This window comes from Mustelus asterias, chromosome 20 (genome assembly GCF_964213995.1).
Source record: "Mustelus asterias chromosome 20, sMusAst1.hap1.1, whole genome shotgun sequence".
NCBI classification, from domain to species: Eukaryota; Metazoa; Chordata; class Chondrichthyes; order Carcharhiniformes; family Triakidae; genus Mustelus; species Mustelus asterias.
Genome location: NC_135820.1, coordinates 9,154,250 through 9,169,473, shown reverse-complemented (window position 1 = coordinate 9,169,473; position 15,224 = coordinate 9,154,250). Strand labels below are relative to the sequence as shown.

Genomic DNA, 15,224 nt, shown 5'->3' with positions numbered 1-15,224 from the left:
GGTTCTGAAGACCCCCTCCTTCTCTTCGGCAAGTGATGAACCAAAGGGAGACGAGGGAATGAGGAGGATTAGAGTGGCCCTTAGAGGCCAGGAGGGGAAAGGACAGCAGGCACAGCCTCTCTCTCTCTCCATAGGCCCCAATTCTCTTGTTCGAAGCCCTGGAAGGCTCATCAATATAAAATTCTGTTCATGAAATCAGCAGCAATATAAAAGAATAGACAATAGGAGCAGAAACAGTCAACCCATTCTGTCGAACCTGCTCCACCATTCATTGTGACCATGGATGATCAACCAACTCAGCAGCCTGATCCAGACTTCCCCAACCCCCACATCCTTTCATCCCCTTCGCCCCAAATGCTATATCTAACTCCTTCTTGAAAATATTTCATGTCTTGTCCTCAACTACCTTCTGTGGTAGCGAATTCCACAGACTGACCTCTCTCTGGGTGAAGAAATGTCTCCTCATCTCAGTATTCACAAGAACTAGTTTCTTTGCCGAGCAGTTTCAATCTATCCTGACTCTACATTCCACCATTTTATACCACTCCTCGTCTGATAGTTTGTGAAAAAATGGACTGTGATAGGTTGACAGAGAGAAACGTAGAGACAGGGAAAGGGATTGGGGCCAGCCAGTCCGGCCAGGTTGATAGAGATGGAAAGTGGGATCGACTGACATTGGAGATGGAGGTTACAGATGTTCCACATAGGAATGCAGAGGAGAGGCTTCAATGTGTGTCCTTGAAATTACCCGCTCCATTTGTCTGTAGTCATACCATCACATGTATTCCCCTCGTGTCCGTTTCAAAACCATCTGAGCTAACACTACCAATCTTGTTAACATAGAGTCATGTATTTGACTCTGTTGGGGGGGTGCGGAGTTGGACATTGATCAACCAGATTATCTTTTCAGCTTTGGTGCTATTAATAAATTCTAAGGCTGTTGTCTTGCGATCCTTCAGTGTCATCTAGACATTTGTGAGAGAGAGAGATATCAATGTTGTTCTGCTTAAATGAAGGAAACAACACAGAGTCAAAAGGAGATCAATTTTCATATTTTTCTTCACTTCATTTTGAATTTCATTTTACACTGTTTCTTCAGGTCAAGAATTCCGAAAGTGACAGTCTCCTTGCCCATTGACAGTACGTTTCTTCTCTCAGTGACAGTGAAGTTCACCATTACTGAGTGAATACTTGGATCAGTATTTTGAAAATCTTGCGATGACGTGTTCACCATTAGAAGGCTTGTATTGTGCAACACCTGAGGAAAAACAGGAAGAAAGTTGTTCACTTTGCCTTGAGTTGGAGATTGAGAGGTAATTAATAAGTACCCACGCTATTTTTAGCCTGAGGACAATATAGTCGAAGATGGGGGATGCCAACTATGAGAAAAGTGGACACGCAGAAGATAATTGCTATTGGGCGGCATTGGTGTGTTCAGTGCTGCTGCCTTACAACGATAGGGACAATTTCAGCCTTGGGTAACTCTGTCGAGTTTGCATATTCCCCTGTGTCTGCATGAGTTTCCTCCAGGTGCTCCTGCTTTCGCCCATACTCCAAGGATGTGCAGTTAGGTGGATTGGCCATGCTAAATTGTACCTTAGTGTCGCTCGCGGAATATTAGCGAGTTAAATTGGTGCAATTTCCAATATAGGGCTTGGGTAAGATGGTCTGTCAAATTGTCAGTGAAGACTCGATGGGCCAAATGGTCTGGTACTGGAAAAAACAGGATTCTACTGTACAATCAGAGGGTCAGTACTGAAGGAGTGCTGCACTATCGGAGGGTCCGTAATGAGGGAATACTACGCTGTCGAAGGGTCAGGATGGAGGGTGCAATGTACTGTCGGTCGTCAGTATTGAAGCAGTGCTGCACTGTCAGGGGGTCAGGACTGAGGGAGTGCTGCACTGTAGGGGGTCAGAACTGAGGGAACACGGAACAGTCAGAGGGTCAGTAATGAAGTAGTGCTGCAATCTCAGAGAGTCAGTACTGAGGGAGTGGGCGGCACGGTAGCACAGTGGTTAGCACTGCTGCTTCACAGCTCCAGGGACCTGGGTTCGATTCCTGGCTTGGGTCACTGTCTGTGTGGAGTTTGCACATTCTCTTCGTGTCTGCGTGGGTTTCCTCCGGGTGCTCCGGTTTCCTCCCACAGTCCAAAGATGTGCGGGTTAGGTTGATTGGCCATGCTAAAATTGCCCTTAGTGTCCTGGGATGCGTAGGTTAGAGGGATTAGTGGGTAAATATGTAGGGATATGGGGGTAGGGTCTGGGTGGGATTGTGGTCGGTGCAGACTCGATGGGCCGAATGGCCTTTCTCTGTGCTGTAGGGTTTCTAAGATTCTAAGAGTGCGCGATTTTCAGAGGGCTAGTTCAGAGGGAGATCTGCAATGCCAAAAGTCAGCACAGAGGGAGCACTGTATTTTGAGAAGGCGAGTTCTGATGGAGTGCTGCTATGTCAGAGGCTCAGGACTGAGGCAACGCTGCAATTTGGGAGGGTAATTGCTCAGGGGGCGCTGTATTGTGGAAGGGTCAGTAATGAGGGAGTACTGCACTGTCAGAGGGTCAGTACTGAGGGAGGGCTGCACTGTCAGGGGGTCAGGACTGAGGAAGTATTCCAGAATCGGAGGTTCAGTTCTGAAGAAATGCTGCAGTCTCAGAAAGTCAATATTGAATGAGTGCGGGATTGTCAGAGGGCTAGTACTGAGGGAGTGTTTCCCTGTCAGAGGGTCAGCACTAAGGGAGTGCAACGCTGTCAAAAGGACAGTGCTGAGGGAATGCTACACTGTCAGTGGGTCAGTACTGAGGGACTGCTGCACTATCATGTGGTCAATACTGAGATAATGCTGCTCTGTCAGAGGGTCAGTAGTGAGGGAGTGCTGCACTGTCAGGGTCAGTACTGAGGGAGTGCTGCATTGTCAGAGGGTCAGTACTGAGGGAGTGTTTCCCTGTCAGAGGGTCAGCACTAAGGGAGTGCAACGCTGTCAAAAGGACAGTGCTGAGGGAATGCTACACTGTCAGTGGGTCAGTACTGAGGGACTGCTGCACTATCATGTGGTCAATACTAAGATAATGCTGCTCTGTCAGAGGGTCAGTAGTGAGGGAGTGCTGCACTGTCAGAGGAGCGTGCTTGGATAGAGGGGAGCAGGAATGCTCACATTGGAGTCCTGATCCATATGTATTCTTCGAACACCACTAAAAGATTAGATCTGATCATTTTACATGTATTTGTTTATGAAACTTGTGAACACAATGGTGCCATCATTTCAACATTGCTTCAATCAAAACATTCATTTGACGGACTATTTCAGGACATCCTGATGGTCTTAAAATCTGACATCTGACATCCTGACAGTCTTAAAATAAGAGTTATTTTTATTTGTCTTACCCACAATAATTGGTACTGCCCCATTCAGGAACTGCCAATAGGTCCTATTTTTCGTACTTCCATTAATGCCTCCGATGCTGGTGATGAAGGTGCCCAGGGATGTTTCGGTCTTGGTGAAGCTGGACACGTGAGGACAAAATATGTTGGAGCAACCAGAGCAACAATTACATTCCAGATAATCCACTGGGCTGAAGCTCCAGTTCACTTTCAAACTGTTGAATTTCTGAATTTTAAAACACCTAATGACCATTTTACTTTGAGCATGGCTTCAGTCAAACAAACTTCTGCAGTTACAGAGGCAGAGACGAGGAACTGACCCTCCAGATCGCGCTCTATCTCTCTCTGTCTGTCTCAGCCAGTAATTTTAATTTCTTGCTCTTTCAATTTTTCTCTCTGTATATGCCTGAATTGGTTTCTCTCCCTCTCTCTCTCTCTGCCTCTCTCTCCCTCTATCTGTCTCTGTCTGTCTCTGTCTGGCTCAGCTAAGAATTTTATTTCTTTCTCTTTCATTTTTTCTCTCTCTATATGCCTGAATTGACCTCTCTCTCTCCCTCTATCTGTATTTGTATGTCTCTCACTCTCTCTCTGACTGACTGTCTTTCTCTCTCTCTCTCTCTGTCTCTCTATTTCTCTCTCCCTCTGTCTCTCTCTCTCTCTGCCTCTCTCTCTCTCACTCACTATTCTGTTTCTATCTCACTCTATCTCACTCTGTCTGTCTGCCACTGCTTTCTGGTCACTTTCTGTCATCATCTTCCAGCATCTATCTTTCTCTTTCTGGTTCTATAACAGCCTGTGTCTCTGTACATGTGTGTGTGCCTGTGCTTTTGTGTATGTCCCTATGTTGTTCATGCGCTCTCTCTCTGGAAAAGATGCAAATATGTTCCGCCATTGCGTTTGTATCCATTGAGTGTGAATGTGTTATCTCTTGAGTGCAAGTCAGTTTACATTGATTGTGCAAGTTTGAGAATGTATGTAACTGAGTTTCCATTGTGTGCCACTGAATTTACCATTGAGCGTGAGTGTGCTTCCATTGAGCGCGAATGAGTTCCAAATGAATGGGTGAGTTTGGATTGAGCCTGAGCGAGATTCCATTAAATGTGAGTCCATTAAGTGTGTGAGTTTCCACGTGGTGTGTTTCCCACTGAGTATGAGTGAGTTTCCAGTCAGTGTGTGAGTCCATATAGAGTGACTGAGTTTCTAAGTAGCCCGATTGAGGTTTTTTTAGTGGTGTAAGTTCAAGAATAATATTAAACAAGACAAGATGAATTATATTACTTACTTCTTCTCCCCAACTATACCTTTATATTTAACACAGCTTTGTAAGAATAACAGTTAGAAAATCTATTGTATGCTCTACTGTTCACAGTGAGTACACAATCGATGTAAACTGAGCAGTGAACTGTGGTCACCCACACCATTCTCCGAAGCTAATTGCCGCTCAAACAAATGATATGGCTTTCTAATTAATTCCTCCAAGACGCTTGTCACATCATGAGCTAACTTGTCTCACTAGAACTCTATCTTCCATTCGAGGGTTTCCAGTCCCCACTCTCGAAGGAAACACATTGGAATTTCCCCTCAACGATGCATTTTCACCAGCTGTCTTCACTAAAGATCCATTTCTAGAGCTTCAAAATCTCCTTCCGGTGTTCTGCTGCCCCAGAGGTCCACGTGCTTCGCCTTCCACAGACTCTCTCAGATACCTATCTGTGCCAGCAGAACTCAGACTCATAGTAAGGAGTCATCAATCATATGGTCTTCCTGGACCTCAGGCTTCTCATAGGCCCACTTTGTTTTTGGCCTGCTTTCTGAAGCTTTGCGTTTTTGAAATATCTCTTAACGGCATTGAACATAGCTATCTTTCCAGAATTCACTTTTTTAAAATATATATATTGATTGGAAGCCCCATGGCTTCTGGGACATAATTTCTTTTTATTTTTAGTATGGGCTATAATACTATATGCCTTTTCCTCTCTGGTCAGGTAATGTCTGTGGAGTAGTCCTTTTTAGGTTGTATTCTTTCAACTGAACTCAAATTACATTTTTCTGCCTCTTTGGGCACGTATTTGCCATGCAACAGGTCGGTTGTTTTACTTGCTTCGCTGGATTCAGAGTCGTAAAAACTCTGAAAATGCAGATATCTTTTAAAGTGAAACTAAAAATGAAATTCTTCACACACAACTGCAGCAATATAAATTTGTTTAAACTTAAACGTAAAATGATAGGTTACACCCAAGAAACATGAATGAAAATATAACTTACTTGAAACAGTATATATTTCCTAACTGCTTATGTTGTGAATGGGAGTTTTTGCTGGGGAAATGGGATTCCAGAATAAAATTTCATTTTTTTAGTGGGGAGTCTATTTGTCGGAGGGGGGATAGAACTGAATAGTCTCATTAGCGATAGACAACATGGTTTGGTACGAGGGAGGTCATGCCTCACAAATTTGGTTGAGTTTTTTGAGGAGGTGACAAAAATGATTGACGAGGGAAGGGCCGTGGATGTCGTCTACATGGATTTGAGTAAAGCATTTGACAAGGTCCCTCATGGCAGGCTGGTGCAAAAGGTTAAATCTCACGGGATCAAAGGTGAACTAGCTAGATGGGTACAGAACTGACTTTGCCATAGAAGTCATGATGTGGAGATGCCGGCATTGGACTGGGGAAAACACAGTAAGAAGTTTAACAACACCAGGTTAAAGTCCAACAGGTTTATTTGGAGCAAAAGCCACAAGCTTTCAGAGCCTTTTGTGAACAAAATTCCCACTCACCTGAAGAAGGGGCTTAAGGCTCCGAAAGTTTGTGGTTTTTGCTACCAAATAAATCTGTTGGACTTTAACCTGGTGTTGTTAAACGTCTTACTGTGTTTGGCCATGGAAGACAGAAGGTAGCAGTGGAGGGGTCTTTGTCTGATTGGAGGCCTGTGACTAGTGGTGTTCCGCAGAGATCTGTACTGGGACCTCTGCTGTTTGTGATACATATAAATGATTTGGAAGAAGATGTAGCTGGTCTGATTAGTTAATTTGCGGACGACACAAAGATTGCTGGGGTTGCGGATAGTGATGAACATTGTCAGAGAATACAGCAGGATATAGATCGGCTGGAAAATTGGGCGGAGAAGTGGCAGATGGAATTTAATCCAGATAAATGCGAAGTGATGCATTTTGGTAGATCTAATGCAGGGGGAGCTATACAATAAATGGCAGAACCATCAGGAGTACAGACACACAGAGGGATCTAGGTGTGCAAGTCCACAGATCCTTAAAGGCAGCACAGGTGGAAAAGGTGGTGAAGAAGGTATATGGCATGCTTGCCTTTATTGAATGGGGCAGAGAGTATAAAAGTTGGCATATGATGTTGCAGTTATATAGAACATTGGTTAGGCCACATTTGGAATACTGCATCCAGTTCTGGTCGCCACACTACCAGAAGGACGTGGAGACTTTGGAGAGAGTGCAGAAAAAGTTTACCAGGATGTTGCCTGGTATGGAGGGTATTAGCTATGAGGTGAGATTGAGCAAACTAGGGTTGTTCTCCCTGGAAAGATGGAGGTTGAGGGGAGACCTAATAGAAGTTTATAAAATTATGAAGGGCATAGATAGGGTGAACAGTCGGAAGCTTTTTCCCAGGTCAGAAATGACAAACACAAGGGGTCACAAGTTCAAGGTAAAGGGGGCAAGGTTCAATACAGATATGCAGGGGACGTATTTTACACTGAGGGTGGTGGGGGCCTGGAATGCACTACCAAGCAAGGTGGTTGAGGCAGACACGCTAGGATCATTTAAGACTTATCTAGATAGCCACATGAACAGATTGGGAATAGAGGGATACAAACGGATGGTCTAGTTAGTAACACATGATCGGTGGAGGGCCGAAGGGCCTGTTCCTGTGCTGTATTGTTCTTTGTTCTTTGTTCAGTTGGGAAAATGGGGTTTCTTTTGGTCAAATTCAGTTTTAAATATATGGCGAATTTTGTTCGGAATGGGAGTTTCTGTTGGGAATGGGGAATGCAGGATTCTGATGCCAATGCGTGTTTTCTGTTGGGGAGCCAGTTGTGTGAATGGTGGCTCAGTTGTAGTGGCATTTATTATATTCAGTTGTGAATTGGGGTTGTTGTTGCAGATGGGCTTTCTGTTTGGTCTGAAGTGACTTTGGTCACAGGGTTCTGTCGTTCTTATTGGAGATGAGAGTATTTTTTCGTTGGTAAGGACATTGTGTGTGCTCTGTGTTGACATCAAACTGTTATGTAATAAATTGTTCTGCACAAGGAGGTTGCTGGAATAGAGTTAAGAGAGGAAAGGGGGGGGGCAAAAAGGTGACATGATAAAGCTCCAGAAGATAAGGCAAAGAAGAATCCAAAGAGCTTCACCAAATACATAAATGGCAAAAGAGTAACTAGGGATAGAGAAGGACTTTTTCACAATCAAACAAGGTCATCTATGTGCGAAACCACAAGATGGGAGAGATTGTAAAATGAATATTGTTCATCAGTATTTACTTTTGAGAAAGACATGGATGTTAGGGAACTTGGGGAAATTAATAGCGATGAGTTGGGGAGTGTACACATTACAGTGAAGGAGGTGCTGAAAGTCTTCAAGCGCATCAACGTAGATAAATCCCCCGGACCTGATTAAATGTGTCCCAGTGTATTAGTTGGAGGCTTGGGAGGAAATTGCGGGTCCCCTAACAGAGATATTCAAATAATTGACAACGACAAGTGAGGTGGTGAAGATTGGAGGGTAGCAAATTTTGTGCCTTTGTTTAAGAAAGGCTGAAGGGGAAAACCTGGGAACTACAGATGGTGAACCCAATGTCTGTCGTGGGTAAGTTCATAGAATCATAGAATCCTGCAGTGCAGATGGAGGCTACTCGGCTAAGTGAGTCTGCACCCACCACAATCCTACTCAGGCTCTTTCCCCGTAACCCCATGCATTTACCTTGACTAGTCCACATAGCACTAAGAGGCAATTATCATGGCCAATCACCAATTCGCACATCTTTGGACTTTGGGGGGAAGGCAGAGCTCCCGGAAGTGACCCACGCAGACTCCACACAGAGAGTCACCCAAGCCAGGAATCGAATGCGCATTCCAGGCACTGTGAGGCATCAGTGCTAACCACTGTGCCAATATGCAACTGCACCATTATAATGTATTCTGAGAAACATGATCTACAGGCATTTAGAGAGGCAAAGACTGATTAGGAACAGTCAGCATGCCTTTATGAGTGGAAGATCGTATCTCACAAATCTGATTCCTTTTTTATAAGATAGATAAGGGCAGTGCAGTCGATGTTGTCTACATGGACTCTAGCAAGGCCTTTGACAAGGGACAGATTGACACGTTGTTGCATGAGGTTAAATCTCACAGGACCTAGGGTGAGGTAGCCAGTTGGATGCAAAATTTGCTTGACCACAGAGAACAGGCAGTGATTGTAGAAGGTTGTTTTTTTTTCAAACTGGAGATCTGTGACCAGCAGTGTGCCTCAGTGATCAGTGCTGGGTCCACTGTTATTTCTTAATTATATTGATGACTTGGTGAGAATTAAGGACGCATGGTCAGTAAGTTTGCAGATGCCACCAAGATTGGCAGCATAGTGGACAGTGAAGAAGGTTATCTAGGATTGCAATGGGATGTTGATCAATTGGTTTAGTGGGACATGAATGGCAGATGTAGCAGTACAGGTTCATAGCTACTTGAAAGTGGAATATATAGGGGACCAGCAATTTCCTCCCAAGCCTCCCACAACGTCCTGGGACACATTTAATCAGATCCTGGGGATTTATCTACCTTGATGCACTTGAAGACTTTCAGCACCTCCTTCACTGTAATGTGTACACTCCCCAACTCATCATTATTAATTTCCCCAAGTTCCCGAACATCCATGTCTTTCTCAACAGTAAATACTGAATGAATGAATTAAAGTGACCAGATTGCTTTCCCCAAAAGAGGTGAAGACTGCAAGCAAGAGTAGCTGACGTGTTTGGGTTGACAGTATAACTTTTGAAAATTGTATAACTTAAAGTATTAGGATTGATCCTTGCTTGTTGCAGACATGTATATGATCGCGTATGTAACTGTATAACTTTGTGTTGTCGCGACTGTCAACGGGAATTAGAGACAGGAGGGATCGGATTAGATACCGGCTTAACTAAAACGGACCCAATAAAGGTACCTGGAGAATTGTTGTGGGAAATTTACCACTTCGGAGTCGGACTTGGAGGTTCAACAAAACCGTTTTATTTCGGACAAAGCTTTGAGGAAAAGCACTGGTACTCCGCAGTACTTGGCAGCTATTTTCTCAACTACACAATGGTAGTTGAGCATCTCTTATACTTTTTAGACAAGAGGCAGTATGGACATTAGCCGTTAACACATCGTTACAAGTTGAGTAGACAGGTATGGACATGGACAGTGAACACATCATTGTGCATAGAATGGATACATTCATGCAGTTATGCCCTCTATCAATGACTGGTTTCGATATATACATTTATGTATTTATGTCCCCATCAGTGGCTGATCTTGTTATCAAACTCATTGTTCTGGGTCTGCTCTTTATCTCACGTCATTGAGCAAGAGAGAGAGAGGAGCGACTGGTGGCTAGAGTGTAAGGGTAAGAGATTGGCTTTATTTTACTTACTTTTTCGTGGGGTTTCTTAGTCTAGTAGTTTAAGGGAAAAACGGAAGGCCGACCGCGGGATGACTTGGAAGGAATTTTTTTTTTTAAGCATGTAGGAGGTTTAAAAGAAGGCCGCACTATCCAGCGGGCAGCGTCGGTAGCGGGCAGCGTAGTGAGCAGGGAGCAGAGTGAGGGCTAAAGGGCTTTGGCTCAACAGGCTTCGGCGTAAACAAGCAGAGGCAGGGTAGGTTCTGTTCTTCGTTCATCCAGTAATTTAAAGAAAGGGGTAATTATGAGTGGGAGGCCAATTTTTTGCTGTCGGTGTCGGATGTGGGAGTTTATGGAGTCGCCTCGCCTCCCGGAAGTCCATATCTGCACCAGGTGCGTCGAACTGCAGCTCCTCAAAGACCGCATTAGGGAACTGGAGCTGCGGCTCGATGATCTTAGTCTAGTCAGGGAAAATGAGAAGTTAATAGATAGAAGTTACAGGCAGGTCTTCACACCAGGGCCACGGGAGGAAGGCACCTGGATTACGGTTAGGAAGGGTAAAGGTCACATACCAGAGAGTACCCTGGTGGTTGTCCCCCTTAATAGTAAGGGATGGGTGTCAGACGGGAGAGAGGAGGGGAGAGAGCAGTCAGTGATGGGATCCCCTGTGGTTGCCCCCTCCAAAATAAGTATACCATTTTGGATACTGTGGAGGGGGATAACCCTCTAGAGGTAAGCCACGATGACCAGGTCACTGGCACAGAATCGGACTCTGTGCCTCAGAAGGGAAAGAGGGGAATCAGGAGAGCATAGAAGTGGGGGATGAAATGGTTAGAGGCACAGACAGGCGGTTCTGTGGGCATGAACGAGACTCCAGGATGGCAGTCTGCCTCCCTGGTGCCGGGGTCCTGGATGTCTCTGAGCGGGTAGGATGCATCCTAAAAAAGACAGGTAACCAGGCAGACGTCATTGTCCACATTGGTGCAAATGACGTAGGCAGAAAGAGCAGGGAGGTCGTGCGAGAGCAATTCAGGGAGTTGGGTAGTAGGCTGAAAAGCAGGGCCTCTAGGGTAGCGATCTCTGGACTACTCCCAGTGCCACAAGCTAGTGAGGCTAGGAACAGGGAAACTGCACAGTTGAACGCGTGGCTAAAGGACTGGTGCAGGAGGGAGGGTTTCAAATTCGTAGATCACTGGGAAGTCTTCAAGAGAGGATGGCACCTGTACAAGAAGGACGGGTTGCACCTAAACTGGAGGGGTATGAATATCCTAGCTGGGTGTTTTGCTAGTGTGGTTCGGGTGGGTTTAAACTAATGTGGCAGGGGGGTGGGGATCAGAACAATTGGTCAATAAGCATAGAGGCTGGGGACGAGGTTGGGGCCAAGACAAGGCTATCTAAGAGGAAGAGCATTCTGGGGGAGGATGACCTCAGTGGGCCTGGAGGTCTGGTGTGCATCTGCTTCAATGCAAGGAGCGTCACGGGCAAGACAGACGAGCTTCGAGCCTTAATGCTTGTGCAGAACTTGGATGTGGTTGCAGTGGCAGAGACTTGGTTACAAGGAGGACAGGACTGGCAGCTGAATATTCCGGGGTACAAGTGTTTTCGGCGAGACAGAGGAGGAGCGAGGAGAACATAGAACATAGAACATAGAACATTACAGCGCAGAACAGGCCCTTCGGCCCACGATGTTGCACCGACCAGTTAAAAAAAAACTGTGACCCTCCAACCTAAACCAATTTATTTTCGTCCATGAACCTATCTACGGATCTCTTAAACGCCCCCAAACTAGGCGCATTTACTACTGATGCTGGCAGGGCATTCCAATCCCTCACCACCCTCTGGGTAAAGAACCTACCCCTGACATCGGTTCTATAACTACCCCCCCTCAATTTAAAGCCATGCCCCCTCGTGCTGGATTTCTCCATCAGAGGAAAAAGGCTATCACTATCCACCCTATCTAAACCTCTAATCATCTTATATGTTTCAATAAGATCCCCTCTTAGCCGCCGCCTTTCCAGTGAAAACAATCCCAAATCCCTCAGCCTCTCCTCATAGGATCTCCCCTCCATACCAGGCAACATCCTGGTAAACCTCCTCTGCACCCTCTCCAAAGCCTCCACATCCTTCCTGTAATGTGGGGACCAGAACTGCACACAGTACTCCAAGTGCGGCCGCACCAGAGTTGTGTACAGTTGCAACATAACGCTACGACTCCTAAATTCAATCCCCCTACCAATAAACGCCAAGACACCATATGCCTTCTTAACAACCTTATCTACTTGATTCCCAACTTTCAGGGATCTATGCACACATACACCTAGATCCCTCTGCTCCTCCACACTATTCAAAGTCCTCCCGTTAGCCCTATACTCAACACATCTGTTATTCCTACCAAAGTGAATTACCTCACACTTCTCCGCATTAAACTCCATCCGCCACCTCTCGGCCCAACTTTGCAAGAGAGGTGGGGAAGTAGCAATGCTGGTTAGGGAGCATGTTACAGCGGTACAGAGGGTGGACAATATGGAAGGATCAGGTAACGAGTCACTGTGGGTGGAGCTCAGAAACAGGAAGAGCGCAGTCACTATGCTGGGGGTATACTACAGGCCTCCCAACAGCCCATGGGAAGTTGAGGAACGGATATGTAAGGAGATTCTGGACAGGTGCAGAAAAAATAGGGTTGTTGTAATGGGAGACTTTAATTTACCTCACATAGACTGGAAATCACTTAGGGCTGGAGGCCTGGACGGGGAAGAATTCATAAAATGTGTACAGGAATGCTCTTTGGAACAATATGTTGACAGTCCAACTAGAGAGGGGGCTATACTGGACCTAGTACTGGGGAATGAGCCCGGTTCACGTCATCAAAGTTGCAGTCGGGGAACATGTGGCAAATCATGACCACAATTCTATCAACTTTAGGGTAGTAATGGAAAAAGATGAGTGTTGTCCTATGGGTAAGGTGCTGAATTGGGGGAAGGCTAACTACAGCCAGATTAGGCAGGATTTGATGGCTGTTGACTGGGAGAGGCTGTTTGAGGGTAAATCCACATCTGGCATGTGGGAGTCTTTTAAGGAGCAGTTGATAGGACTGCAGGACACGCATGTGCCTGTAAAGAGGAAGGATAGGAAAGGTAGGATTCAGGAGCCGTGCATAACCAGTGGAATTGAGGCATGCATGAGATCCAGGCAGCTAAAAACAGATGGAGCACTGGAGGAATACAGAGAAAGTAGAAAAAAACTCAAACAGGGACTGAGAAGGGCAAAAAGGGGTCACGAAATGTGCTTGGCAGACAGGATTAAGGAGAATCCTAAGGCATTTTATACATACGTTAGGAACAAGAGGGCTGTTAGGGAAAGATTCGGACCTTTCAGGGACAAAGGAGGGGAATTATGCTTAGAACCAAAGGAAGTAGGTGAGATCCTAAACGAATACTTTGCATCAGTATTCACAAAGGAGAGGGACATGTTGGCTGGCAGTGTCTCAGAGAGATGTGTTGACCCGTTAGAAAAAATCTCAATTACAAGGGAGGAAGTGATAGGTATTTTAGGAAACATTAAGACAGACAAATGCCCAGGGCCGGATGACATCTATCCTAGACTCCTCAGGGAGGTGAGAGATGCAATTGCTGGGCCTCTAACAGAAATCTTTGTCACTTCACTGGACACAGGTGAGGTCCCAGAGGATTGGAGGATAGCAAATGTGGTCCCGTTATTTAAGAAGGGTAGCAAGAATAACCCGGGTAATTATAGGCCGGTGAGCTTGACGTCCGTGGTAGGGAAGTTGTTGGAGAAGATTCTTAGAGATAGGATAATCTCATTAGTGATAGCCAGCATGGTTTTGTACGAGGGAGGTCATGCCTCACAAATTTGGTTGAGTTTTCTGAGGAGGTCACAAAAATGGTTGATGAAGGAAGGGCCGTGGATGTAGTCGATATAGATTTTAGTAAAGCGTTTAACAAGGTCCCTCATGGCAGGCTGGTGCAAAAGGTTAAATCTCACGGGATAAAAGGTGAGCTAGCTAGATGGGTGGAGAACTGGCTTAGCCATCGAAGACAGAGAGTAGCAGTGGAGGGGTCTTTTTCTGGTTGGAAGTCTGTGACTAGTGGTGTTCCGCAGGGCTCTGTACTGGGATCTCTGCTGTTTGTGATATATATATATATAAATGATTTGGAGGAAGATGTAGCTGGTGTGATCAGTAAGTTTGCGGATGACACAAAGATTGCTGGAGTTGCAGATAGTGATGAACATTGTCAGAAAATACAGCAGGATATAGATCGGCTGGAACATTGGGCGGAGAAATGGCAGATGGAATTTAATCCAGATAAATGCGAAGTGATGCATTTCGGTAGATCAAATGTAAGGGGGAGCTATACAATAAATGGCAGAACCATCAGGAGTATAGACACACAGAGGGACCTGGGTGTACAAGTCCACAGATCTTTAAAGGAGGCAGCACAGGTGGAGAGTGTGGTGAAGAAGGCATATGGCATGCTTGCCTTTATTGGAAGGGGCATAGAATATAAAAGTTGGCATATGATGTTGCAGCTGTATAGAACGATGGTTAGGCCAAATTTGGAATACTGCGTCCAGTTCTGGTCGCCACACTACCAGAAGGACGTGGAGGCTTTGGAGAGAGTACAGAGAAGGTTTACCAGGATGTTGCCTGGTATGGAGGGTCTTAGCTATGAGGAGAGAACATAAGAACATAAGAAATAGGAGCAGGAGTGGGCCATCTAGCCCCTCGAGCCTGCCCCGCCATCTAACAAGATGATGGCTGATCTGAAGTGAATCAGTTCCACTTACCCGCCTGCTCCCCATAGCCCTTAATTCCTTTATCGATCAGAAATCTATCTACCCATGATTTAAACATATTCAATGAGGTAGCCTCCACCACTTCAATGGGCAGAGAATTCCAGAGATTCACTACCCTCTGAGAGAAGAAGTTCCCCCTCAACTCTGTTCTGAATCGGCCCCCACTTATTTTGAGGCTGTGCCCTCTAGTTCTGGCTTCCCTTCTAAGTGGAAAGAATCTCTCTACCTCTACCCTATCCAGCCCCTTCATTATCTTATATGTCTCTATAAGATCACCCCTCAGCCTTCTAAACTCCAACGAGAACAGACCCAATCTGTTCAATCTCTCCTCATAAGCTACAGCCCTCATCTCCGGTATCAACCTGGTGAACCTTCTCTGCACTCCCTCCAAGGCCAATATATCCTTTCGCAGATAAGGGG

At 45.5% G+C, this 15,224-nt stretch overlaps 1 protein-coding gene across 1 annotated transcript in view; it reads right to left on the bottom strand.

The window, feature by feature from the left end:
- Nucleotides 1–1,196: 1,196 nt before the first annotated feature.
- The window catches only part of LOC144508754 (cobalamin binding intrinsic factor-like), a 33,447-nt gene continuing 19,419 nt past the window's right edge, over nucleotides 1,197–15,224 (bottom strand). Inside the window, exons 4-5 of the mRNA XM_078237064.1 lie at nucleotides 3,380–3,498; nucleotides 1,197–1,258 (exon numbers count right to left, since the gene is read on the bottom strand). Coding sequence (XP_078093190.1) covers nucleotides 1,197–1,258; nucleotides 3,380–3,498 — 181 coding nt within the window. The remainder of the gene's footprint in view (nucleotides 1,259–3,379; nucleotides 3,499–15,224) is intronic.